General features: G+C 40.7%; 1 protein-coding gene across 2 annotated transcripts in view; it reads left to right on the top strand.

The window, feature by feature from the left end:
* vwa5b2 (von Willebrand factor A domain containing 5B2) overlaps positions 1–27,591 on the top strand; it is an 84,602-nt gene that overhangs the window by 39,115 nt on the left and 17,896 nt on the right. For both annotated transcript variants that reach the window (XM_062976850.1, XM_062976849.1), the window contains exons 6-14: positions 2,208–2,339; positions 6,760–6,884; positions 12,795–12,971; positions 16,007–16,117; positions 18,106–18,308; positions 21,255–21,369; positions 21,699–21,884; positions 24,349–24,538; positions 26,309–26,598. In XM_062976850.1, coding sequence (XP_062832920.1) covers positions 2,208–2,339; positions 6,760–6,884; positions 12,795–12,971; positions 16,007–16,117; positions 18,106–18,308; positions 21,255–21,369; positions 21,699–21,884; positions 24,349–24,538; positions 26,309–26,598 — 1,529 coding nt within the window. The remainder of the gene's footprint in view (positions 1–2,207; positions 2,340–6,759; positions 6,885–12,794; positions 12,972–16,006; positions 16,118–18,105; positions 18,309–21,254; positions 21,370–21,698; positions 21,885–24,348; positions 24,539–26,308; positions 26,599–27,591) is intronic.

Here is a 27,591-nt window from a genome sequence, read left to right as displayed (position 1 = left end):
ATATATAGGCTTTTTCCATCTTCGGCATCTTGGAGGCTTGTGCTTGGTTCCAGCCCAGGCTGGGGGATGGTGAAATTACCTGTATTTTTCTGGCATTTCCTTATGGGTGCCTTAAAATACCTCCCTGATTTTAACCAGCACCTATTTATCTACTCACATTTTTTGCTTTTGAACTCCTAGATACGCGAAAGCTGGGCTAAAGTTCAGGAGCTCACCCTGACCCAGGCTTCAAACTGTCAACCTTTTGATTGACAAGATTTACTTCAGCTGGTGATTTAACCTTCTATGCTTCAAACACACGTCTGCTATGTAATTTAACTCTCAAAGGGCACTTGAATGAAAAGATATTCACTTGTTGGTAGAGGAAATAAAGCAAGGAAGGGGCCATACATGCCAGCAAAAATGATGAGACTAAGAGAAAACCCTTCCCTGTAGGTCTTAAAACTTGAGTTGTCCTGGATGGGGAGATGCTTGCCTAGACTGACAGATACACACACACACATGCAGGGTCACAAAGAAAGAAACATAAAATATGTAAACTAGAGGTTAAACCAGGCATGGGCAAACTTCAGTCCTCCAGGTTTGTCCATGCCTGGGTTAAACCAACCCTTATAGAAAACACAGGCATATATAGAAATTGTAATAGTGAAATGTGTGGGAACATAACTTATCTCTTGAAAATCTTTCATTTAGATACCGTATATACTCGAGTATAAGCCGACCTGAATATAAGCCAAGGCACCTAATTTTACCACAAAAAACTGGGAAAACATTGACTCCAGTATAAGCCGAGGGTGGTAAATTTCAGAAATAAAAATAGATACCAATAACATTACATTAATTGAGGCATCAGTAGGTTAAATGTTTTGGAATATTTACATAAAGCTCAAATTTAAGAAAAGACTGTCCAACTCTGATCAGATCATTATTCTCATCTTCTTCAATATAAATGTGCTTATGTATGCTTTTAATAATAATAGAGTAAAATAATACATGTAATAATAATAATAATAATAATAAATAAATAATACAGGAAAATAATACATGTAATAATAGAGTAAAATAATAAATGCAATAATAATAATATCGGAGTGAAATAATAAATGTAATAATAATAATAATAATAATAATAATAATAATAATAATAATAATAATAATAAGTCCTAGATACTTGGGAAGTGATTTTGTGATATGAAATCCAGAATATCTATCTTGTTTGCTGTGTCATAATAAAGTAATAATAATAATAATAGAGTAAAATAAATGTAATACAGTAGAGTCTCACTTATCCAAGCTAAATGGGCCGGCAGAAGCTTGGATAAGCGAATATCTTGGATAATAAGGAGAGATTAAGGAAAAGCCTATTAAACATCAAATTAGGTTATGATTTTACAAATTAAACACCAAAAACATCATGTTTAACAACAAATTTGACAGAAAAAGTAGTTCAATATGCAGTAATGTTATGTTATAATTACTGTATTTAGGAATTTAGCACCAAAATATCACGATATATTGAAAACATTAACTGCAAAAATGGCTTGGATAATCCAGAAACTTGGATAAGCGAGGCTTGGATAAGTGAGACTCTACTGTAATAATAAATAGAATAAAATAATAAATGCAATAATAATAAGATCAGAGTGAAATAATAAATGTAATAATAATAATAATAATAATAATAATAATAATAGAGTGAAATAAATGTAATAATAGCAACAATAATAGAGAAAAATATTAAATGTAATAATACCAATAATAATAGAGAAAAATAATAAATGTACCATATATTCTCATATAAGCTGACCCAAATATAAGCCAACCAGGACCCTCATCCGAGTATAAGCCGAGGGGGACTTTTTCAGTCTTAAAAAAAGGGTTGAAAAACTAGGCTTATACTCGAGTATATGCAGTATTTTGAAATCTATGATTTATTGTTTATTTCATAGGTTTCTCATTGTGTTTGTGTGACACACCCATGCACTGCAGCCGACACATTAATGTGTCACTACACACACTTTGGAAAGCTCTGCTCTAGCGGCACATCTTTGAACATCCAAGTCATCTCCTTTGTGAAGCAGCACTTCCTCAGCATAAAACAGGAATATCTCCTTCAATCTGGGAAGTTTTAGAGGATGTGATACCACATACAGTGGAAATGATTTGAGCCCTGTCTCTTTCTCCTCCCTTTTTGTATGCTTTTGCAGGACTGGAGAGCCCGTCCCACGCCCTTCGAGCTGATGCGAATCCATTTGCAAGCTCTGCTTCAACGATATGCATTACGCTGGCAGAGCAGCACAAATGTGATCGGAACCTGGAGATTATCTTGTATCCATGTGGTAAGAGAAGCATACAACTCTGTAAACATAATGCCTATTCCATAAATTGTTGCTGTGGTAGTTAAAATAGAATATAACTGTGTGGTGTGTAAGGTCACTATGACCGGCAAAGAGAAAACTCCTGTACTTCAGTGGTTATGTAGATGGGAAAATTTCAGTTGTTTTCTGTCAGATTCCTCCTGAAATTCTCTCTTCCAAATACAGTAGAGTCTCACTTATCCAAGCCTCACTTATCCAAGCTTCTGGATTATCCAAGCCATTTTTGTAGTCAATGCTTTCAATATATGATGATATTTTGGTGCTAAATTCATAAATACAGTAATTACAACATAACATTACTGCATATTGAACTACTTTTTCTGTCAAATTTGTTGTATAACATGATGTTTTGGTGCTTAATTTGTAAAATCATAACCTAATTTGATGTTTAATAGGCTTTTCCTTAATCTCTCCTTATTATCCAAGATATTTGCTTATCCAAGCTTCTGCCGGCCTGTTTAGCATGGATAAGTGAGACTCTACTGTACTATATATACTCATGTATAGGTCATGAGTATATGACCCATACATGAAGTGTGGCGAAGTGTGCTAAAGCACTGAAGCTGCTGAACTTGCAGAACGAAAGGTTCCAGGTTCAAATCCCGGGAGCGGAGTGAGCGCCCGCTGTTAGCTCCAGCTTCTGCCAACCTAGCAGTTTGAAAACATGCCAATGTGAGTAGATCAATAGGTACCGTACCACTCCGGCGGGAAGGTAACAGCGCTCCATGCAGTCATGCCAGTGGCCACATGACCTTGGAGGTGTCTATGGACAATGCCGGCTCTTCGGCTTAGAAATGGAGATGAGCACCAACCCCCAGAGTCAGACATGACTGGAGAAAACCTTTACCTTTTATAGGTCAACCTCATGGATAATTCAAGAGCAGGCTAATGGGGCAAATTATGAATTTTGATATGGCCTGTGGATAACATTATGTAACAAAATTTGAAAAACCCAGGTTTTTGGGTTGGTGATTTGACTAAAATGTCTAGATTTCGAGTTGATGATTCTGAATACCCATGTATGGGGTATTCTAAGTACCTAAACTACTAATCCCAGGGTCCCATAATAGGTACTATGGTAGTGAGTATGAAATCAAAGTGCTATAACTTTGAAATGGGAATGGTTCCTTGTTACTCCATACTAGTGGTTGTGCTATTGTCAAAACTGTGTATTGGAGAGGAGCCAAGGCAGACGTCGTCTTTGGCTCTAAGTAGCCTTTTTCTCAGTGCTTTCTCTCTTCCTTGATGCTTCATCTTTGGCCTTTTCCCTCCTTCTTTTATCGACTGCTGCTATGTGTCCTCAAACTGATTCCAACTCAAGAGTTTTCTTGGCAAGATATAATCAGATGTGGTTTTTCATTGCTTTCCTCTCATCCTGACAGCATGTGTGTCATAGACAGAACGCCACCAAATAGAGTACAACACAGTTTATTAAAGTTACAGAACACAAAAATGCCCGTAGAAAACAAAGGACTAGGCAAACACTTGTCTTCAGTGTGAAAAGTAACAGAAACAGCTCCGTTTGAACTAAAACGGTTCGAAGGAATAAACCGGATTAAACAGGAGTTTAATCCAGATTAACTCAAAAATGCTTACTTCAGCCTGGCAGTTTAAACAAACAAAAGTTGGTAAACAAAGGTCAAAATGAACATCAAACGCTGGCAGCAGATTACTCTCTGCTACCAAAAAGCTACAGATGAGTAACTTAGGCTGTTACTCCTCCGTGCAACGAGCGAAATCCGGGTCCAGGCACATCAATCAGGATCACGGCGGTCAGCAGGGTCCCAGTCCGGTCCGAGGTCGAAAGCCAAGTGCAGGCGTCTAAGTTCCACGAGTTCCACCGATAGCCACAGAAGGGATAGTCCAAGGTCGTAGTCAGTCAGTCAGTCCAGCGTCAATCCAGAGTTGGTAATTAATGTCCGTCAAAAAGACAACGGAGGTCCAAGGTATCCAGCAACGAATCACACCCGTCTTCAGGAAGTTCCCCAACAAGATCCCAAGCGTTCGTCCAGATTACCTTGCCCAACGCAATTAGCCATTGATCCTAAACCCCATTTTATCCCAGTTCATAACTCCTCATCGCTGTCAGCTGCTATCCTAATTCCAGGTGCCTCATCATCATCATCCTCATCAGAGCTAAAACACCTTTGACTACGCCCCACAGCATCCCCAGCTGTGGATCCCGCTCCATCCCTCCAGCCCGTCCATGGGTCTGATCCTGCAACCCGCCAATCGCCTCCCATGCTATCAGTGCCGGTGACACCCAAATCCTCCCTCACCCGAGTCCACTCCATGTCATCCTCCTCTGAGCTAACCATCTCTTCCTCCATTCCCTCGGTAAAACCCTCAAATGAGTCTTCATCTGTTGGTTCTGCAAATAAGTCCTGGAGCCGTTTCCTTTCACGCTCCTCAAAAGAGTCTGACTCTCGAGGAGTCTTACGACCCCGTCTCCCAGTACCGGAGCCAGAAGGCTCAACCATAACAATGTGACTTACCCAAAGTCACCCAATGGGTCTCCATGGCTAATATTTTATTTATTTATTTATTTATAGTATTTATTTATTTATAGTCCCAAAGGGGACTCAGGGCGGATCACATCACACATATAAGGCAAACATTCAATGCCTTAACATAAAACAAAGACAGAGACAAACACAGCTCCGAGCTGGCCTCGAACTCATGACCTCTTGGTCAGAGTGATTTGTTGCAGCTGACTGTTTTATCAGCCTGCGCCACAGCCCGGACTATGTGCTGGATTTCGTGGTATGAGTGGTATGGGCCTAAGTAAACCCTCAGCCATTGTAGCTGAGGCGGTTGTTAGGACGCGAAGTGAGCAAGGCCTACCCTTCTGACTGGCAGCCAGGGGAGAACGGCTCTTCCTTGTCCTCTGTAATTTGAACTTTATTTTTATAGGGTTTTTTTATTGAGAGACATAGACTGGATGACTATGTCTTTTGTGGCCAAATTTGGTGTGATTTGGTTCAGTGGTTTTGTTGTTTACTCCATGGGAGAAATGCACATTACATTTTTTATATATATAGACCAGCTTGGGGACATTCCCATCTTGCTCTTCCAGAGCCCTTGTCCATAAGTGACACCAATACCTCACATTCACTTTCGGGCATAATTACTCTAGTTTAGGCATGGGCAATTTTTAGCCCAGGTGTCTTGGACTTCAACTCCCACAATTCCTAACAGCCTATTGTGAGTATTGTTGGAACTGAAATCCAAAACATCTGGAGGACCGAAGCTTGCCCATGCCTGCTCTAGTGCAAGCCATGGACATGATCATAGGCCAATATACTATTGCTGTTTTATGTCAGCTTAATTGCTCTGACTTAGCATCCCACAGGATTGTGTCCAATGACTAGGCAATTTTGCATTATATCAAGGTATACACTTAAAGAAAAAGAACAGGGAAACAATAGCCTGAGGGAGCCAGAATGTAGGACTAAGCTCTTTGATCCTCCAGATTCCTTATTCTTCAACCACTCGTGGAAAAAGCAAATTCTAATATATATATACTAGCTGTGCCCAGCCACGTGTTGCTGTGGCATTGTCTGGTGGTGTTGGTGAGAAATTGTTGAGGTAGTGGTGGTATTGAATGTTTGTTGTATGGTAGTTTTTTTGTTTAGTATGCACACTGAAGTGGATTATATGGCAGTGTGGAGTCAAGATAATCCAGTTCAAAGCAGATAATATACGACTCTAAATGGGTTATATAGCTGTGTGGAAGGGCCTTGAGTCTACACTGCCATATAATCCAGTTCAAATCTGATAATCTGTGGAAGAGGCCTAAGTGAGGCCTAACTGTGCCTGTCCCCGGGGCTGAGTAGGTTGCTAGGAGACCAAGTGGGCGGAGCTTAGCCTTCAAACTGGCAGCAATTGGATAAAAACTATTATTCCTCTCCCTGTAATTAGGAATTTATTTTTCTTTTCTTTTTGTTGTATCAACCTAGAGCCGTGAATGATGGGTTGTGTTGCCAAATTTCGAGGTTCGGGGGCCTGTAGTTTTGTTGTTTTGTCCGCTGCCCTGATGCCATCACTCTTTTTATATATATATATATATATATATATATATATATATATATATAGGAGAGGGTCAATTTGTCCCCTGGCTGGAACTACATTCCTGGATCTATTTCTGCATGCCTCCTCCCCTGGGACCTCTCAGATTTGTGCATAGATGTCTTTTATGCAAAGTATTTCTAGGTTTGTGTTTTAGTATGCAAAAGTCCCATGGGGAAACCAAGCCTTGGAGTTGTCCAAAGCCACAAACTGACTCCATGAGTGCCTTCATGGGATCTGAATACAGCTCCATTTGCAAGGTGCTGGAACTCGTCGTGGATCTCTAACGTCTTTACCATTTTCCCCTCTCGAGAACCACATTATCCACACCTCATCATTGAAGAGGGTGCCATGACGTATCATGAGTATGAGACACACATCAGGAACCGGAGGGATTACGCTCGTATTGCCAAGAAAGACAATGATGGGGAGAGACAGGTAAGCCGCAGAGCGGAGGAACACAAGGTGTATTGCTGCCTGGCAGGGGATTGGCCTTTGCGATCTCTTCCAGCTCGTATTTTTTTTTTCAGTCTTGAAGAAAGGCAAAGGCAAATCCCCTTTGGAAATGTTCTGCCAAGAAAACTCCACGATAGCTTTGCTTTAGGGCTGCCATTAGTCAGAAATGATTTGGAGGCTCACAAAGAAGAAAACCTGTAGTAGAGCCCTCCTGGGAGTGTACCACATTAGGATGCACCCAGACAAAGCATGATTTAATTTTTATGTGCTGGCATTTCCTGAAGTGGGGTCTGTCAAGCTTCTCTGTGACTGAATTTCACAAGGCTGGTTAAGATTCCTGTCTTCTGGAATTAAGTGTATCAGCAAAGTGGAGCACTTTAATTTTGTGTCAAAGAGAACTAAAGATTGATGCTAATCCTGTCTTCCTTGAGAAGGCATCCCAAGGTTGGGACTATCACAAAAAAGCCATGTCCTTTGTAAATTCATAATGTATTTATAAGAGACAGGAAGATAGTTCTATCTTGTCTCCTGTGCCATAGCAACATGCTATGCTAATTTTATAGCACAGCATGTTATAATAATTTATAAATATATAATATATTGTATATACATATAATATTGATAATAATATTATAATGGAATATAATATTATACTACTAACTAGCTTTGCCCGGCCACGTGTTGCTGTGGCTTATGCTTTCAGAGTGTTGCTCTTTATTTACTGTCCTGATTTTAGAGATTATATTGTTCTGTATTATTATTAATCGCTTTGAATGCGATTTCCTGCTTCTTGGCAGAATGGGGTTGGACTGGATGGCCCATGAGGTCTCTTCCAACTCTACTATTCTATGATTCTATGATTCTATATTACAGTAATTATTACATATTATATTGATAATCTTATATTTTCTGCTTAGAACTGGATGATATGAGGCCCCTTCTTCACAGCTGTATAAAATGCACACTGAAGTGGATTATATGGCAGTGTGGAGTCCAGATAATCCAGTTCAAAGCAGATAATATAAGATTATAAATGGGTTATATAGCTGTGTGGAAGGGCCCTGAGTCTACACTGCCATATAATCCAGTGCAAATTAGATAATCTGTGGAAGAGGCCGAGGCCTAAATCTGCCTGTCCCCTGGGCTGAGTTGGTTGCTAGGAGTGAGCAGAGATTAGTCCTCTAACTGGCAGTAATTGGATAAAAACAATTATTCCTTTCCCTCTAATTAAGACTTTATTTTTCTTTTCTTTTTGTTGTATCAACCTAGAGGCGTGGATGATGGGTTGTGTTGTCAAATTTCGAGGTTGGGGGGCCTGTAGTTTTGTTGTTTTGTTGGTCGCCGTGATGCCATCATTCATTTATATATATACTAGCTGTGCCCGGCCACGCGTTGCTGTGGCTAAGTCTGGTGGTATGGGAAACAAAGTATTGAGGAATTGGTGGTAGTTAAGGTCAAGGGTCAAGGTTTTCCCCTGACATTAAGTCCAGTCGTGTCTGACTCTGGGGGTTGGTGCTCATCTCCATTTCTAAGCCAAAGAGCCGGCGTTGTCCGTAGACTCCTCCAAGGTCATGTGGGAGGACTACATGGAGCGCCGTTACCTTCCCGCTGGAGCAGTACCTATTGATGCACTCACATTTGCATGTTTTCGAACTTCTCGGTTGGCAGAAGCTGGGGCTAACAGTGGGGGCTCTCTCCGCTCCCCAATTCAAACCTGTGGCCTTTCGGTCCAGAAGTTCAGCAGCTCAGCGCTTTAACACGCTGTGCCATCAGGGGATATTATTTCCTAAAAGTTGTGAATATACAATATTTCTGATTGGTTTTTTTTGTTTGTTGGAGGCAAGTATGAATGCTGCAATTAGGAAAAATGATTAGGATGTAATGGCCTTGCAGCTTTAAAGCCTGGCTGTTTCCTCCCTGAGTGAATTTTTTGTTGGGAGGTGTTAGCTGGCCCTGATTGTTTCCTGTCTGGAATTCCCTTGTTTTCAGAGTGGTGTTGTTTGCGATATTTTATGTGCTTCTACTGTCTGTGGCCCTGAGAAAACAGAGGATTTTCCAGACTTTGATGATGGGAATACTTTGTTGGGAGGTGTTAGCTGGCCCTGATTGTTTCCTGTCTGGAATTCCCTTGTTTTCAGAGTGGTGTTGTTTGCGATATTTTATGTGCTTCTACTGTCTGTGGCCCTGAGAAAACAGAGGATTTTCCAGACTTTGATGATGGGAATAGTTTGTTGGGAGGTGTTAGCTGGCCCTGATTGTTTCCTGTCTGGAATTCCCTTGTTTTCAGAGTGGTGTTGTTTGCGATATTTTATGTGCTTCTACTGTCTGTGGCCCTGAGAAAACAGGATTTGCCAGACTTTGATGATGGGAATACTTTGTTGGGAGGTGTTAGCTGGCCCCGATTGTTTCCTGTGTGGAATTCCCCTGTTTATTTACTGTCCTGGTTTTAGAGATTATATTGTTCTGCATTATTCTATCCCAGTAATTATTTCATATTAAAGAAGAATCTCACTTATCCAACATTCGCTTATACAATGTTCTGGATTATCCAACGCAGTCTGCCTTTTCATAATCAATGTTTTTGTAGTCAGTGTTTTAAATTCATTGTGATATTTTAGTGGTAAATTTGTAAATACAGTACAGTAGAGTCTCACTTATCCAACATAAATGGGCCGGCAGAACGCTGGATAAGCGAATATGTTGGATAATGAGGAATTAAGGATAACCCTATTAAACATCAAATTAAGTTATGATTTTACAAATTAAGCACCAAAACATCATGTTAGACAACAAATTTGTCAGAAAAAGTAGTTCAGTACACAGTAATGCTATATAGTAATTACTGTATTTATGAATTTAGCACCAAAATATCATGATATATTGAAAGCATTGACTACAAAAATGCGTTGGATAATCCAGAACGTTGGATAAGCGAGTGTTGGATAAGTGAGACTCTACTGTAAATACTACATAGCATTACTGCGCAGGGAACTACTTTTTCTGTCAAATTTGTTGTATAATATGATGTTTTGGTGCTTAATTTGTATAACGATTACCTAATTTGATGTTTAATTGGCTTTTCCTGAATCCCTTCTTATTATCCAACATATTCACTTATCCTGCCAGCCTGTTTACGTTGGATAAGTGAGACTCTACTGTATATTGATAATCTTAAATTATCTGCTTAGAACTGGATTATCTGAGGCCCCTTCTTCACAGCTGTATAAAATGCACACTGAAGTGGATTATATGGCAGTGTGGAGTCAAGATAATCCAGTGCAAAGCAGATAATATAAGATTATAAATGGGTTATATAGCTGTGTGGAAGGGCCTTGAGTCTACACTGCCATATAATCCAGTGCAAATTAGATAATCTGTGGAAGAAGTCTAAGTGAGGCCTAAATCTGCCTGTCCCCTAACTGAAACCTGGCTGTCCCTTGGTTGCTAGGCAACCAAGTGGGCAGAGATTAGCCCTCTAAACTGGCAGCAATTGGATAAAAAAAATTATTGCTCTCCCTCTAGTTAGGACTTTATTTTTCTTTTCTTTTTGTTGTATCAACCTTGAGGCGTGGATGATGGGTTGTGTTGTCAAATTTTGAGGTTGGGGGGCCTGTACTTTTGTTGTTTTGTGAATTGCCGTGATGCCATCACTCTTTTATATATATAGATAGATAATACAATATAATATTAATTATATATTATTTATTAAATGTAATATTACTAATAATATTACCATATAATGATATAGTACAATATAGTAATTTAATGCTTATTTAGTGCTATGATAATAATATATTGTATGTTCATTTGATTTGTAAGCTGCTCTGAGTCCCCTTCGGGGTGAGAAGAGCGGGATATAAATGTAGTAAATAAATAAATAAATAAATAATTCTGTAAAGCTTATGCTGATGTGGCTCCTATATTATTATTGTTGTTCTTGTTAAAATGTTTATACCCAGCCCTGTATCACAAATTTCAGAGCCACTTACACATAGCATTGAAACAAGTTAAACAGTCCCAAACATATATAACTATATCTATACCTCTATCTATCTATCTATCTATCTATCTATCTATCTATCTATCTATCTATCTATCTATCATCTCCCCGTTTGTGTGTGTGTAATGTTTTATTTTATTTTATTTATAAACTATCAGGCCCCTTCTACACTGCTGTATAATTATCTTGAAAAGGATTAAGGCAGTGTCCTCAACCTGTGAGTCTCCAGATGTTTTGGCCTGCAACTCCCAGAAATCCCAGCCAGTTTACAAAGCTGTTAGGATTTTTGGGGAGTTGAAATCCAAAACATCTGGGGACCCAGATTGAGAACCACTGGTTAGGGGAACCTATGTATGGATGCATCTCTTCATTTGCCATTCAGTGGTTCACTCAAACAGTGGAGCCTCTGTGTTCAGCAACTGTATCTAGCAAATCATTATCTCTGAGTCCTACATTTTTGCTCCTCTAAGGACCTCATCACACTAGAGCTTAGATCCACTTTAAAACCACTTTAAATTTGCTTTAGGGAGGGGGCTTTAAACAACTCAGCCTCACCAAATGACAAATCCCAGAATTCTGCAGGAGGCACAAACTGGACTTAAAGGAGTTCTAATGAACGGATGATCTTTCCAGAGTATAAACAGTTTTCTCCAACTTGCTGCACCAAATTGTTCGGGATTCCTAGCCCCTCTATCCCAGCCAGCGGGGCCCCTGGTGGCACAGTGTGTTAAAGCGCTGAGCTGCTGAACTTGCGGACCAAAAGGTCCCAGGTTCAAATCCCGGGAGCAGAATGAGCGCCCGCTGTTAGCCCCAGCTTCTGCCAACCTAGCAGTTCGAAAACATGCAAATGTGAGTAGATCAATAGGTGCCGCTCCAGCAGGAAGGTAATGGCGCTCCATGCAGTCATGCCAGCCACATGACCTTGGAGGTATCTATGGACAATGCCGGCTCTTCAGCTTAGAAATGGAGATGAGCACCAATCTCCAGAGTCGGTCACGACTGCACTTAACGTCAAGGGAAGGCTTTACCTTTTACCTTATCCCAGCCAGCATAGTGTCTGGGGATGATGGGGTTTGCAGTCCACTGTATCTGGAAGGCAGCAGACTGAGCAAAGGTGCATTAAAGTATGCAACGGTTAACAGAGGAATGTCAAGCTGCAACATCCCTTCTAACTGTCTGTGGTATGAGCCTTCAAGAAATCTGTTAACTTATGGCGACCTCATCAGTTCCATAGGATTTTGTTAGGCAGAGAATATTAGGCAGAGAAAAGTGCCTTTTCCAGTTCCTTCCTCTGAAATATAGTTTCTGGTACTTGGTATTCATTGGTGGTTTCTCATCCAAATACAAACTAGGGCTGCCCCACCTTAGCATCTAAAACCAAATGTGATCTGGTACCTTTAGGGTATTTAGGCCAGTTCTAAACGTATCTCTTCTATTTGGAACAGTCAAGTGTCTTATCCAGATCAAGTAATATCACACTTTCTGCTTTGATCAGGACCAGACACGTACATCCAAGGTGTACTGTGCCCACTTTGGAAACCAGTATTTTCCAAACTGAGCCCAGAAGAGGTTTGCTAAAGATAATGAAAGGTTGGAATCTGTTCCTATAAGGAACAGCTGAGTGAGTTGGACTTATATAAGCTCTATGCATGAAAGGCAAAAATAAAATACCCTTCTTCCAAATATCAGAAGAGCAAGCTTGTTTTCTGTTGATAGGACACAAACCAGAGCATTGAAATTACATGAAATGAAAAAATTAAGAAGACCTTTCTGATAACTAACTACTGTTCAACAGTGAAAAATACAGCATTGGAAAGTTTTAAAGCAAAAGCCAAATGGTCCCATCACAGGAAGGCTTTAACTTTGCTGATTCTTTCCTTCTTGGCTCCCAGGTGTCCTTTGTCCAGAAGAGATTCCACAAAGACATTTTCCACAATCCTGTCCTGATGCTGAATTTCTGCCCTGAGATGAGCAGCGTTTCCACTGATTTCCACACCGTCACTCGGGAAATGCTCTTCCTCATTGACCGGAGCAGCAGCGTGAGCGACCTCTGCCTGGATGGTATCAAGGTAAAAAAGAGTATAGAAAACATGTGCTGTTGAAGGCTTTCATGGTTGAAATCACTGGGTTACTGTGAGTTTTTTTGGGCTGTATGTTCCAGAGCATTCTCTCATGTGCTGTCAGCTATAGCAGAGCACTAGGTAAACCAACCTGGACACAAAATGCTATTTGAGAATACAGAAATGCTGGACGACTCTGGCAACTATTATGTCAGACTACACAGAGAAGCCGTTGAAATCTAAAGCATGTGGACAATTTCAATAGAAAGGAGGAAACAATGAAAATGAACAAAAATCTGGTTACCAGTATATATAAAAAAGACACTAGAATCCAGACAGTAAATAAGGAGCACCACTCAGAAACAGGAGAACTCCAGACAGCAAACAATCAAGTGCCAGTTAACACCTCCCAAACAGAGGATGCCTCCAGGCAACAAAGGTCAGGCTACCTCTATGCAGACACCCTCACTTGATGGAGTTTGCATACATCTGGCTACTCAAATGCTAATTCAAGCTTGCTAACTGTAACATTCACACTTGCTTCAAACAGACAAGGGTTTTTTCTCCCACCCAGGACATCCCACAGATAGATAGATAGATAGATAGATAGATAGATAGATAGATAGATAGATAGATAGATAGATACATACATACATACATACACATACAGTAGAGTCTCGCTTATCCAACACTCGCTTATCCAATATTCTGGATTATCCAACGCATTTTTGTAGTCAATGTTTTCAATACATCGTGATATTTTGGTGCTAAATTCATAAATACAGTAATTACTATGTAGCATTACTGCATATTGAACTACTTTTTCTGTCCAATTTGTTGCATAACATGATGTTTTGGTGCTTAATTTCTAAAATCATAACCTAGTTTGATGTTTAATAGGCTTTTCCTTAATCCCTCTTTATTATCCAACATATTCACTTATCCAATGTTCTGCTGGCCCGTTTATGTTGGATACGTGAGACTCTACTGTATATATGTATATAGATAGATAGATAGATAGATAGATAGATAGATAGATAGATAGATAGAGATACACACACACACACACACACACTCCACTTGCTTCACTATCAACAGAACCTCTGTAGATGCCAGCCACAGATGCAGGCAAAACGTCAGGAGAGAATGCTACTAGAACATGCCATACCGCCCGAAAAATTCACAGCAAAACAATTTTATGAAGATCACACAATTGGTTCATCCAGCTCAGTCTTGTCTCAAGCAGGAATAGGGAACATGTGGTCTACCCACTGGGCTTAGAGCCAAAAAAAACAAGAAGTAACCAAGGATGGATTGGCCGAGTGAAAACTGGGAAGGAATATGTAGAAGAAATGTTGCTTGTGATGCATCGAGGCAACAACAGTTGAAATTCAGAATACTGCCCAGCCATTAAAGCTAAAGAATGACTTTTTCCTTTGGAAATACAATTCAGGAGATACCTTTTATTTTACAATAGGATACTATTTGGAAGTTGACCATCATGTCTATGGAGAGGGCCAAAATATGCAGTCTGCCGCACACACCTGGGATGTATTTTCAGGAATGTTTTTTGAGAAAATGCAGCTCCCTCCCCACTGCTAAACGTGGCCTCTTAACCCAGAACAGCCATCTATTGCTGCCCTAGAGCTACTTCTCTTAATTTTATATCCACAATTGAGAATCATTCTTCCGGATGATTTCAAGAGGCATGATTTACCTTCAGATCAGAGTGTATAATTCCCCCGCGTCTCCTTTTAGGTGGAACAAAAAGGAGAGCTTGAAATGGAAAGAGACTTCTGGCTAATTGTGATTTCCTCAGGGGATGGGGAGTGGAGAAGGTGGCATTCAGCTCCATGCTTCATGAAATCTTACTTTTAGCTGCACTTCATATTAGCTTGGATTGCAGCCAATCTTGTGTGATGGATGGTTTGGGAACAGTGTGTGAAGAAAAGAAAGAGAGCTGCTCTGCTTGCGAAATTTTGCCTTGATATCATAATTAAACTATTTTACATTTCTGTTAGCCAGCGCATGAGTAATATCTCTTAATTAACCCTAATGACTGTCTTTGTGAAAATGTCTTTAAAAAGAAGTAACACGGTGCAAAAACAGACAGATCGTATTGACAGCGGAGACACGTAAAGTCAGTTCTCTTATCAAACTCTTCTGCCGTCAAACTTGCTGACATAGTTCCTTGAGAAGTTGTGATGAATTGCCCAGAAATGTCATTTTGCACATCACTCTAGTCAAGTGTCAGAAGATTTTTTTATGATGCAGTCAGACAGAACTTGCAGAGTCCGTGACAAATGGGTTTACAACAGCTATAGTTGGGCCGAAAATGATCTTGCCACACTCTGTGAATTATAATATCTAGGTCATGTTCACTGTGCATCTAGAAAAAGTTCAATCTGTTTTACTGCCTCACTTTTGATAGTAGAAATAGAATGAACAAAGCTCATTCGCAGTGATGTTGAGAATGCATCAAAAACATAGCAGGTACTGGCAACGATTGGCATTCATGTCCAATCGTCAACACAGAGATTTTATGAATGCCTGAAGAGATGCTCTTTTTTCACCTGCAGTCCAAGATGTTTTTGTTCAAGAAGGCTTATAATATGCAATCACTCTCAGGGAAACTTTATTTACATAACTTTTGTATCCTTTTTAAGGGGGCCCTTGGTGGCACAGTGTGTTAAAGCGCTGAGCTGCTGAACTTGCAGACCAAAAGGTCCCAGGTTCAATTCCCGGGAGCGGAATGAGCGCCCGCTGTTAGCCCCAACTCCTGCCAACCTAGCAGTTCGAAAACATGGCAATGTGAGTAGATCAATAGGTACCGCTCCGGCGGGAAGATAACGGCGCTCCATGCAGTCATGCCGGCCACATGACCTTGGAGGTGTCTATGGACAACGCCGGCTCTTCAGCTTAGAAATGGAGATGAGCACCAACCCCCAGAGTCGGTCACGACTGGACTTAACGTCAGGGGAAACCTTTACCTTTTATCCTTTTAAAAATAAATCTCATGGGATTTGCTTGCTTCTTCTTCACAGGACGCTCTCTTGGTGGCTGTGAAAAGTCTCCCTTCTGGCACCTTGTTGAATGTTGTTGGCTTTGGCTCCTGCATCAAGCCTCTCTTTTCTGCAAGCAAGCCCTGCAATAGTGTGAGTAATTTGATATTCTGTGGTTTCTGGTTCACCCTGCTAACTGCATCTGGCCACAAGCTATGAGCCTGCAGGGATGCTGCACTTTTAGTCTGATGCTATTGTTGGATGGAAATGTTGCATCATCAGCCCTTGTGGTCAAAATCATATGCATGGATGACCTGGTTTCTAGCCAACAAAAGTTGCACGGTGTGTGTTTTATAAGACTAGCATACATTGGGTTATTTTGCAAAAGTTTATCCTGCTGGAGATGAGAGAAGGCCATGTTGATGTAAGAGCATTTGGTTCAGTCCCATAAAGTTTCCATAAAATCTTGCCATGGGGCAGGAATTGGCTTCTACCATGCATGCTCACCTCTGTCTTACCTGTAATGAGAAGGAATTGAGCTAAATCGTATTTTCACTCTGCAATCAGGCCACATTACCTGCATTCTTCAGAGTAAAGAATCAGAGTTAGTTCAACTTAAAATAAACACTTGCAGGCAGAGACACACTGCTGGTAGAAAACCATGATAACCAATTTAAGAAACTAGATATGATACTGTCTATCTAATGCATAATCCCAGGAACAGGACTCAAAATCAAGACACAAAGAAAAGAAAAGAGGCCAAGATTTAGTAAAATACAACACTCTCTTTTAAAAAGAGGGTTTTTTGTTGGAATGTGTTAACAAAATAACCTCAAGATTGAACTTCAAAGACTCTGGCAGAAACCAGTGCAGGTGGTCCCGGTGGTGATGGGCACACTGGGTGCCATGCCAAAAGATCTCAGCCGGCACTTGGAAACAATAGACATTGACAAAATCACGATCTGCCAACTGCAAAAGGCCACCCTACTGGGATCTGCATGCATCATCCGTAAATACATCACATAGTCCTAGACACTTGGGAAGTGTTCGACTTGTGATTTTGTGATATGAAATCTAGCATGTCTATCTTGTTTGCCGTGTCATACAATAAAATAATAATAATAATAATAATAATAATAATAATAATAATAATAATAATACATTTATTACCCTTCTTTCCCTGCCACTCAAGGCTGGGTACGACATCATTAAAACAAGAGATTAAGCTCTATTAAAACACATACAACAAGATACACAAAGTTAGAATATAGATTAAAATCCACAACATAAAATTGACTGGATAGGTCTGCCGGAAGAGATGGGTCTTCAATTGCATCTTACGTTCCGACAGTTATTGAATTTCTTCTGGCAAGCAATTACACAATCTTAATGTCTTATGTTTCATATCACTGCAATTTCACTTGCAATATCAACTTTATAACCCCATTTCAGGGTTGTGCTTTAGCACAGAAGGTTAATCACCAAGTTGAAATAAATCTTGCCAACCAGGAGGTTTAGAGTTCAAAGCCCGAGTCAGGGTGAGCTCCTGACCTTTAGCCCAGCTTCTGGCTACCTAGCAGTTTGAAAACAATGTGAGTAGATAAAGAGGACATTAAAGTGGGGAGGTATTTAGGTTCAGCATTTCGATCAGAAAAAGGACATTTACAAAAATAAAGAAAGCTCTTCAGCAGGGAGATGGAGCGACAGCACCCCCAGGTGGCTGGAACTGAGCACAACCTCCAAAGATGCCGAAAGATGGGAAAGCTTATATATATAGCTCTATCTGTTGTCTGTCTTGCCATTGTTATGATTGGCATTGAATTTTTGCTGTATATGTGTTCTGTGATCCACCCTGAGTCTCCTTCGGGGTGAGAAGGGCAGAATTTAAATACTCTAAATAAATAAATAAATGTATCATGGAATCACAAGTGATTCTCCCTAAGTCTCAACTTTTGGACTAAAATATCAGGGCTATGATAGTTCTGATGCGGCAGCCTTAGCCAACTTAGCCAGTTGTGTCAATGGGGCTACTCATGTTGGGACTACAAATTGGATTCGTTAAAATATCTATATCTCTTCCTGTATTCATAGTTATCTGAGTGTGAGATTTAGACCATAATCGAATCCTTCTGTGTCCACAGGAGACTCTCAGGATGGCCAGCGAATACATCCGGAAGCTACGGACAGACTTGGGTGGACCCAACCTCCTGGCTGCTCTGACCTGGATCTTGGGTCAGCCTCTTCAACGCGGGTTCCCACGGCAGCTCTTCCTCTTGACGGGCAGCGGGGCTGGAAACACAGGCAGAATCATTGAGCTAGTCAGGAGGCAGGCAGCCACTGTCAGGTACACAATCCTCTCAATTGTGTTTGAACCCAATTTTGGGTTTTCTGTGGACATCTTCAGAAAGAGGCCAGGGATCCAACTGATGAGCTGGAGAACCTGCATGGAGCAATGGGTTAGACTCAATGGTGCATAGGACCCCTTCCAACACAATGATTTTATGAGGCACTAGAATAGGCATGGGCAAACTTTGGCCCTCCAGGTGTTTTGGACTTCAACTCCCACAATTCCTAGCAGCCTGCCAGCTGCTAGGAATTGTGGGAGTTGAAGTCCAAGACACCTTTAGGCCCCAAGTTTGCCCATGCCTGTATTAGAACTCTTCAACACAGAATTAATAATAATAATAATAATAATAATAATAACAACAACAACAACAACAACAACAATTTATTTATATTCTGCCCTTCTCTCTGAGGGGACTCAGAGCATATAAACCGACACAGGCAAACATTTAGTGCCTTGTTACAATGAAAAACAATGAGACACTTCCAGAGCCGGAAATGAAAGGAGAAGCCTTTGTCTTTGTCTGTGAAGGCTTCTCCTTTCATTTCTGGCTCTGGAAGTAGTGCTCATCTCTGGCTCTAGGGGAGGTGCTCTTCTCCATTTCCAAGCCAAAGAGCCTGCGTTACCCATAGACACCTCCTGGTCATGTGGCTGGCATGACTTCTTGGAGCGTCTTTTTGCCTTTTCCTGCTGAGGCGGTACCTATTTATCTACTCACATTTATATCTTTTTGAACTGCTACGTTGGCAGGGGCTAGGGCTAACAGTGGGAGCTCACCCTGTCCTGCGGAGTCAAACTGCCAACCTTCAGGTCAGCAGTTCAACAACACAAGGGTTTAATCCATTTCACCACTGCAGCCCATTAAATACCTAATAAGAGTCCCAGGGTCCCATAGGATAAAGCCAAAGCAATTAAAGTGGTGTCAAAATGCTGTATATGTATTTAAATTTTAGGGAATTACTACCACTCCATGAAGAATGTTGGATCAAGATCAAATTTTATTATGGACAGAAACCCTGTGCCTTCAATATAGTCGTGTCTGACACAAAGATCAATAACGCAAAGCACTTACACAGTTCTTCAGAATGTTGAAAGCACTTCACTTACATTAGCTGAAAAAAATATTTTGCAGCAATGGCATCCATTTGGCGAGTATTATCATTCTCATATTACCAATCTGGGGACGAAGCATGAGGATGAGTAGCAGATCGAAGCCAGGGCTGGGCAAAGTGAAGCCTCTGGGCCATATGCAGCCTCCCAAGTGTGTTGTTTTGGCCCATGCTATCTCTACTCCATGCCCAACACAGAAGAGAGGAACACCCCTCCATGAAGTGTACAGCAACGGAAATAAACTTTTAAAAATTGGCTGAAGCTTCCCCTTACACGTATTTAAACACATGTGTTTACTTTTAAAAGACAGAATTGGATTTATAGATATAGATAATATATATCTCTTAAAGGATCCCCGGATCAGAAAACCCAACTCGTGGTCCTGATCCAGTTGCCCATCCTAATCTGAATCTGCCTAGTGCCTTGGCAGCTGAACCGAACTGAAAATGACACTTTTAAGTGCATGTGATAATGCGAAAGACCTAAGCTGTTGGCTTCTGCCTGTCATATGGCTCTTCATGATGTTGCCTCTTGTTCAGAGAAATCATTAAAAAGGAAAAATAATATTTAAAGTACTTATATCCTACCCTTCAGTCAGATAGCCTGACAGGATAGCTTGCAAATCATTAATCTGAACATTCCCTGCCCTCAGGCTTACAATCCTAATAAGACATGGCACACAAGGAATAGCAGTGTGGGAAGACTAAATGCAGTTGCTGGCTGCTCTTCTTTTCCCCAGAGCAATGGCAGCTGCTGAGACAGGGCATAATGGCATGGGGAAAAAAATTGTTCAAATCTATCATACAGGAGCATTGGCTTTGCTATGGTGTGGGAATTCAAAGCTACGCACTCTTTGCTGCAGAGGGCAGAAGAGTTTGTCTGTAACCGTGGTTCTCAACTTTTGGGTCCTCGGGTGTTTTGGCCTACAACTCCCAGAAATCCCAGCCAGTTTACCAGCTGTTAGGATTTCTGGGAGTTGAAGGCCAAAACATCTGGGGACTCACAGGTTGAGAACCACTGGTCTATGAGAAAGAACAAAAAAAGATAGTGCCACCACATACTGGTGATGGTGAACTGCTAACAGGGGACAGAGAAAAGGGAGAACTACTCAATGCCTTCTTTGCCTCAGTCTTCTCTCAAAAGGTTAAAAGTACTCAATTTGGCATAATGGATCAGATGATGCAGTAGGGGGAATACAGAATTGAATAGGTAAAGAGGCAGTAGGGGAATATTTGGTTAATTTAAATCAGTGGTTCTCAATCTGGGTCCCCAGGTGTTTTGGCCTACAACTCCCAGAAATCCCAGCCAGTTTACCAGCGTTTAGGATTTCTGGGAGTTGAAGTCCAAAACACCTGGAGGGCTGAAGTTTGCCCATGCCTGAGCTAGATGTATAGCAGTAGGCAACTTAGGGAGGAGACCTTAAGTCAAACTTATCACAGGATTTATTTGGAATGGGATCACATTGCTTTACTTCAGGGCTGAGAGAATATGGCTTTGACTAATAGGATATGACATCCTATTAGTTTCCATAGCCAAGAAGGGATTTGAAACCTGGTCTCCTGGAATCCTGGTCCAATACTTAGACCACTATGCCAGACTTTCCCATCTCTATTGTTTTCTTTCCTGGAAATTCATTGCAGGATGGCAGCCAGTGGTTTGCAGCCCAGCATCAGTCCATGGACCATTAGTTTGAGCAGCCCTTCTGCAAAATACTTTGCAGATTAAAAATGTTGCCAAGCACCTTAACAATATATACCCAACTGATTTTGAAATGGAATGAACTTTGTCTTGAAACAGAGCTGCTATCTCTGAAATCCACGGACTTCTTTCCTACAGGTGTTTCACCTTTGGCCTGGGCTCCGGGGCCTGCCATAGGCTTCTGCAAGGATTGGCCAAAGTCAGCAGAGGTCGAGCTGAATTCCTAAATCCTGGAGAAAGACTGCAGCCTAAGGTATGTGCTAAGCCATTGCAAAGGCTTAGGTTATGACAATGGTTTCAAAACCCAGCAAGGTTAATAGTCAATGCCTACACAGTATTGTCAGGAATTGTGGGAGATGAAGTCCAAAACACCTGGAGGGCCAAAGTTTGCAGACGCCTGCTCTATGAGATGTGCAAAATATGCTGCAAAGTTATTGCAGTTTAATAAACTTTTCCCATGTTTTTATGATAGACCCAATTAGAAAATGACATTTATAACCCAAGAACAACAATTGTGTTGCATAATGTAATGAGTCATGTGACTCAAGTGCTGGATAAACATCTCTGGTTCCTCCTCCTCAGCTGATCAAGTCTTTGAAGAAGGCCATTGAGCCCGCCGTAAGTGACATCACGATTGACTGGTATGTGCCGGACACCATGGAGGCCCTGCTGTCCCCCAACGAGATTGCAGTCCTATATCCAGGAGACCGTCTCATCAGCTACTGCACCCTTTACCACATTGCCAGCTTCCGAGACAAGAAGCCAACAGTTGGGTCCCCGTTCCTTTAAAATAGGGCCACTTTCTCTACTATGGGAACTATGCAGCACTCTTACCTAGTGGAAAGTTTCTGCAATTAGGCTTCCAAAAAAACCATTGGTAGTCCTGTAATTTGCACACCAAACTAATATATACCCACAAGTACAATGATACATGGTCAATAAACAGATATAAAGTAAATATACGAAGACCAATAACCTTAGCAGAGTGGGAATCAATTTGGAAAAAAAAAATTGAAATATACATATGCAATGGACTTGAAGGAGAATTGGCTAAAAATGTTCCACCGCTGGTATATTACACCAAAGAAATTAAACCAAATGTATACGAATACTTCAAAAAATTGTTGGAAATGTGAAGAACAAGAGGGAAGTTATTTTCACATGTGGTGGACATGTAAAGAAACAAAAAAGTATTGGGAGAAGGTCCATAAAATTTGTCAAAAAATGCTTAAAATAAATTTTCCTAGGAAAGCGGAGTATTACTTATTGGGAATAACGGACCAGGAGATACGCTTAGATACTAACGATGACATTATATTTACATATTTAATAACTGCAGCTAGAATGAGCTTTGCCAAAAAATGGAAGCAAAAAGAAATGCCGTCTATGGAAGATTGGCTGCAGAAAGTGAAAGAGATAAAGGATATGGATAAATTAACTTTTTTACTAAAGAAGAACACGGGGACGCCGATAAGACACACAGATTGGTCCAAAGTAGAAGAATACGAAAGAAAGGGATGTTGTAATCTAAGTGATAAAGATCAGAAGGATGAAATATCCTAGTGTCTCTTCTTGTAAGCGTTTAGTAAAGCAAAGAAGCACTGACTAAGCCACAACAAGGAAAACTCTCATCTTTTTTGAGGGTTTGTCCTTTATTAATAGACAAAGAGGTTGATTCAATACTACTTTGTTTGTTTTTTTGGATCATCCTCTCGTATTATTATGTACTGGGAAACGCAAAGGCGAAGATGGAAGTCATTTTTTAAAAAAAAAAATAGGTTTTTTTTCTTCTTCTTTTTCTTTTTTTTCTTTTTCCTCTTTTTTCTTCACTTTCTGTCAAAAGCATTGTTCTCACTCTTTCGATGTTATTTACCTATTATATACACTAATAAAAAACATTTTAAAAAAATAAACAGATATAAAGTATAAACTTATATTGAATGAAGTACAATCAGTACAGAATTTACAATGTGATGTTAATGTTCCATACATCAAAATGAATATATGACTAAACAATGTTTGCTCTATACATAAGTTTTCACTCGTTCAATCAATCAGTTGAAACTGAAGAGCATGTAGAACACACACACACGACCGGTTTCGACTTAGTCTTCTTCAGGTGTGTTTATCTGAGAAAATTATAATGAATTAATAGGAGCGTATAACACATCCACATAAATATAATTATAAATCTGATATAAGTACTTACAATTGTACATTCACATGAAACACACTTTACATTCTTCTCTCAAATTTATCTTTTTTCAAGGTGGGTTATATGTTATATGTGTTAATGTGGGATTTGTGTATTGGTAGTGTTTAAATGAAATTTGTGTCTTGTCTGTATTGCATACTGATTGCATCATCCAGAGTGTAACATAGTCTGGAAAGAGTTAATTACTGAGAAGCTGTGATGTCCTTGATGTGTGGCTGGAACCAGGGAGTATCCAGACACAAGTGTGTGCATTGCTGATTGCATCAGTTCTGATCTGCTCTGTTCTGAGTTGAGTCGAGTGCTGTCTGCTGAGAGTCAAGTCCTGTGTCCATTGTCTACAAGTCTGTTTGTCTTGATTACTGCTTTCAGTAAAACTTGTATATAGTTTTACCATCGTATCTGATGTCACTTCGTTCAGCATTCCACTGACTTCATCCAACTGCTGCTGCGTTGCTTAAATTACTCCGACAATACGCTCCTATTAATTCATTATAATTTTCTCAGATAAACACACATGAAGAAGACTAAGTCGAAACCGGTCGTGTGTGTGTGTTCTACATGCTCTTCAGTTTCAACTGATTAATTGAACGAGTGAAAATTTATGTACAGAGCTAACATTGTTTAGTCATATATTCATTTTGATGCATGGAACATTAACATCACATTGTAAATTCTGTACTGATTGTACTTCATTCAATATAAGTTTATGCTTTATATCTGTTTATTGACCATTTATCATTGTACTTGTGGGTATATATTAGTTTGGTGTGTAACCAGGAACCCATTTACTTAATAGTCCTGTAATTTGGGCAGGTGAGATGGGAACTAACATTTCTTTTCTTGTAAGAAGGAGGAATAAAAAGGAGGAAGGAAGAGGCAGAAAAAAATGTGACAATGTCTTTCAGACCAATTGGTTTTTATTTTTGCATGAGATTTTATGGATGTAAACCCACTTCTTAAGATAGAAGCGTCTTCCATGCTTGCAGTCATTTCTTACTTGGCGGTCCTTTCCCCCAGGGCAGAGAGCAGATGTGCCGGAGTCTCTCTCGGGGCTCTGCAGGTTCAGTGTTCCCGTCCCAGGACGAAGCAGTAGGGCAGGAAGAGGCCCAGGCACAGCCAGTTGGGGAGAGTCCAGACATCTGTAAAGCCCTCCATGACATTTCTCGTGAGATATCTCTGGAGTTCTCTGCTGAAGAGTCTATGAAAAGTGAGTACACCTGTGGGGTTGGCAGGGGTGGCATTCATGGTGGATATCCCTCCCTATCCTTCCTTTGGACAACGTATCTCATCAGCCACACACAGTGTGGTCTTTGGTTGTGCTAGTTGGGAGTGATGAGAGTTGTCACCATGTCTATCTCAGGGTGCTAAATTGGGGAATTCTGATTTTGGAGGAGAAAATACCTTATTTCACTGAATTATTGAGTTTGAAGTGACTTCAAGGGCCATCTAGTTCAAAAGTGGTATCTGAGAATCCACAGTTACACCAATTCCAATAGAGTCCGCCCTCTCCAAAAGAGACTCCAGTATCTTCTGAGGTAGTCTATTCCACTGTCAAACAGCTGTGCCCATTATGACATCCTTCCTAATGTTTAGTGGAAACTCTATCCTTGTAATTTGAATCCACTGTCCTAGTCTGGAGCAGCAGAAAACAAGCTTGCTCCATCTGCAACAGGTATGTAAACATGGTTGCCATATTAACCCTCTGTGTTCCATTTTTCAGTTGTTTTTAAAATGTCCCACTTTCTCTTTCCCCCATCTTCCCCTTTATTTTAATATTGCTCTAATTACTGCAAATTGACTTGCTCTCAATTAACTCTGCAGAGGGACAGTAATAGAAGGGAGCAGACTTGTGCTCTTCCAAGTAGAATCGGGCCCCTTCTACACTGCCATATAAAATCCAGATTATCTGCTTTGAACTGGATTATATGGCAGTGTAGACTCACATGGTCCAGTTCAAAGCAGATAATGTGAATATATGATTTGATAATCTGGATTATAGGGCAGTGTAGAAGGAACCTCAGGCAAAAGCAAATGGCTACGACCTCTCCAACTTCTCTGTTCCTCCTCATGAATAATTTTTGCCATGTTGACCACTGTCGCACCTCAGAATAGTTCACCTTGCTATAGGCACCCAGCCAGACACAGAAGACAGTCTTTTGAAGTTTTATTGAGCAAAAGCAAATATATAAATCAAAGCAGACAGTTGAAAGGTTTTCAAAGTTGCAGTAGAAAAGTCAATAGGAATCCAAATAGTTCATAAGTAATGAAAATTCATTAGTCCATAAGCCATAGCAGTCTAATAATCCATAAGGCAAAAGCTTAGTAGATCCCAAAAACAAGGCCCAAAGGTACAAATATCCAGGAAAACTCTTCCTAAGCATGAAACAAGAACATCCACACAGATGAAGCGAGGATTTGCTTTGACAACGAGCTATCTGCAAACACACACTTTTAAAAGCACCCGAGAAAGGCATTTCTTTTCCGAGAACTGGCCTCTTTCTTTCCCGCTAGCCTCTCACTCCTATGGACCTGAGAACCTTTCCATAACAGACGGTCCGCCCTAGATAAATCAAGGTCTTCGTTATCTTGCACCTGAACCGGGACTTGAGAGCTCTCTTGCTCATTAATTCCCATGGGAATGTCATCCTGGCTGTTATCTATGGCTTCTGGGGTCATCAGTTTAGTCTGCTCAAACTGCAATTCTCCAACCTCTGATTCAGCCTGCATTCCCATGCCCTCATCTTTTGGCTCTTTTATCTGAAACCCATCAACTGCTGGCTCTTGTATCTGAAACCCAGAATCCCCTTCTTCATCCTGACTCTGGCTATACTGTGGCTGAGTCACAACAACCACACTCTGGTGTTGTTTGGCCACACGTGCCCCATTTTTTAATATGTGAAATGTTGGTGAGTATAAGGAAAATGGATATTGTACGAAGTTCTCTATGCTAGTCACCCCAATCCCTTCTCCATGACAGGTGGGGATCCAGTGTCTGGCGGAGACATCTGGAAACGGATCTACCAGCCCTCCTACATCCAGGAGCAGTATGTGCTCACTCACTGCTCCGTCAGCACCGACCAGAGCCAGGGCTTGTTCTCCCACAGCTCCACCAGCAGCGAGTCCACAGGTTCCAGAGATGTTCCTCCGGAGGGGAGCTCCTTAGCCCTTGAGAGCAACTCTCAGCAAGGCCAGAAGAGTGTCTCCCTGTGCAATTCCTCCACCAAATCCGCTCCACTCCCCCAGGATAAGACTGGTGCTGGTACTAAGGTGCGGCTTGTGGGAATTCCTTCCCAATCTAGCAGCCACTGAAAACGCATTTCTCTGTTTCTTAAAACTACAGTAGCTTATTGCCACCAGTTGATGAGCATTGTTTTAATTGAGTTTTTAAATTGTCATTTAATATGTCTATATGTTTTATTCAATTGTATTTTTAAATTAGGAGCCCCCGGTGGCACCAAAACATCATGTTATACAACAAATTTGACAGAAAAAGCAGTTCAATACACAGTAATGCTATGTAGTAATTACTGTATTTATGAATTTAGCACCAAAATATCACGATGTATTGAAAACATTGACTACAAAAATGCGTTGGATAATCCAGAACGTTGGATAAGCGAGTGTTGGATAAGTGAGACTCTACTGTACCCACTTTTCAGGAGAGGTGAAAGGAAACAGAGCAGAGATGTCGTTCAGCTAGAATAGCTGCCAGAAATGCAGCTGAGTAATTAGGAACTGCGCTAGCAACTGTGAGGGGACTCGGGGCTATAAAGCAGAAGCAGGTGCAGCCAGCTCTTGCTGGTAAGAAACTGACTCTAATGCCTTCGCTCCCCATGTGCCTGCTTCGAGTCTGCATCTGGATTTATTGCTGTTTCTTTGTCTGAAGTAAGATTGCTATTTGATTTGGGAGTTTATCAGAGACTAAGAACTGGGTTTGCCTTAAGACTTCCTTGCTACCTCTTGCATTATTCCACTGAGTGTATTGTACTTTACATTTTGCTGAAGTAAAGCAGTTTCATTTACTTACCACAGTGTTTTAAGGCTGTTCTTGTAAGACAAAACAGGACAGATGCCCCCCCAGCAGGAAGCAGTCAAGCTTTGAAGCTGCAAGGCTATTCAGTGCTAATCAAGGTGATCAATTGCAACATTCACACTTGCCGCAAACAGACAAGAGTTCTTTCTCCCACCCTGGACAGTATTCCACAGATGTATAAACCCCACTTGACTAGTTTCTAACAAACCTCACAGCCTCTGAGGATG

The sequence above is a fragment of the Anolis carolinensis genome, chromosome 3 (genome assembly GCF_035594765.1).
Source record: "Anolis carolinensis isolate JA03-04 chromosome 3, rAnoCar3.1.pri, whole genome shotgun sequence".
Classification (NCBI taxonomy): domain Eukaryota; kingdom Metazoa; phylum Chordata; class Lepidosauria; order Squamata; family Dactyloidae; genus Anolis; species Anolis carolinensis.
The sequence above is the reverse complement of the archived record's forward strand: the minus strand, read 5'-3'. Positions and strand labels throughout refer to the sequence as shown.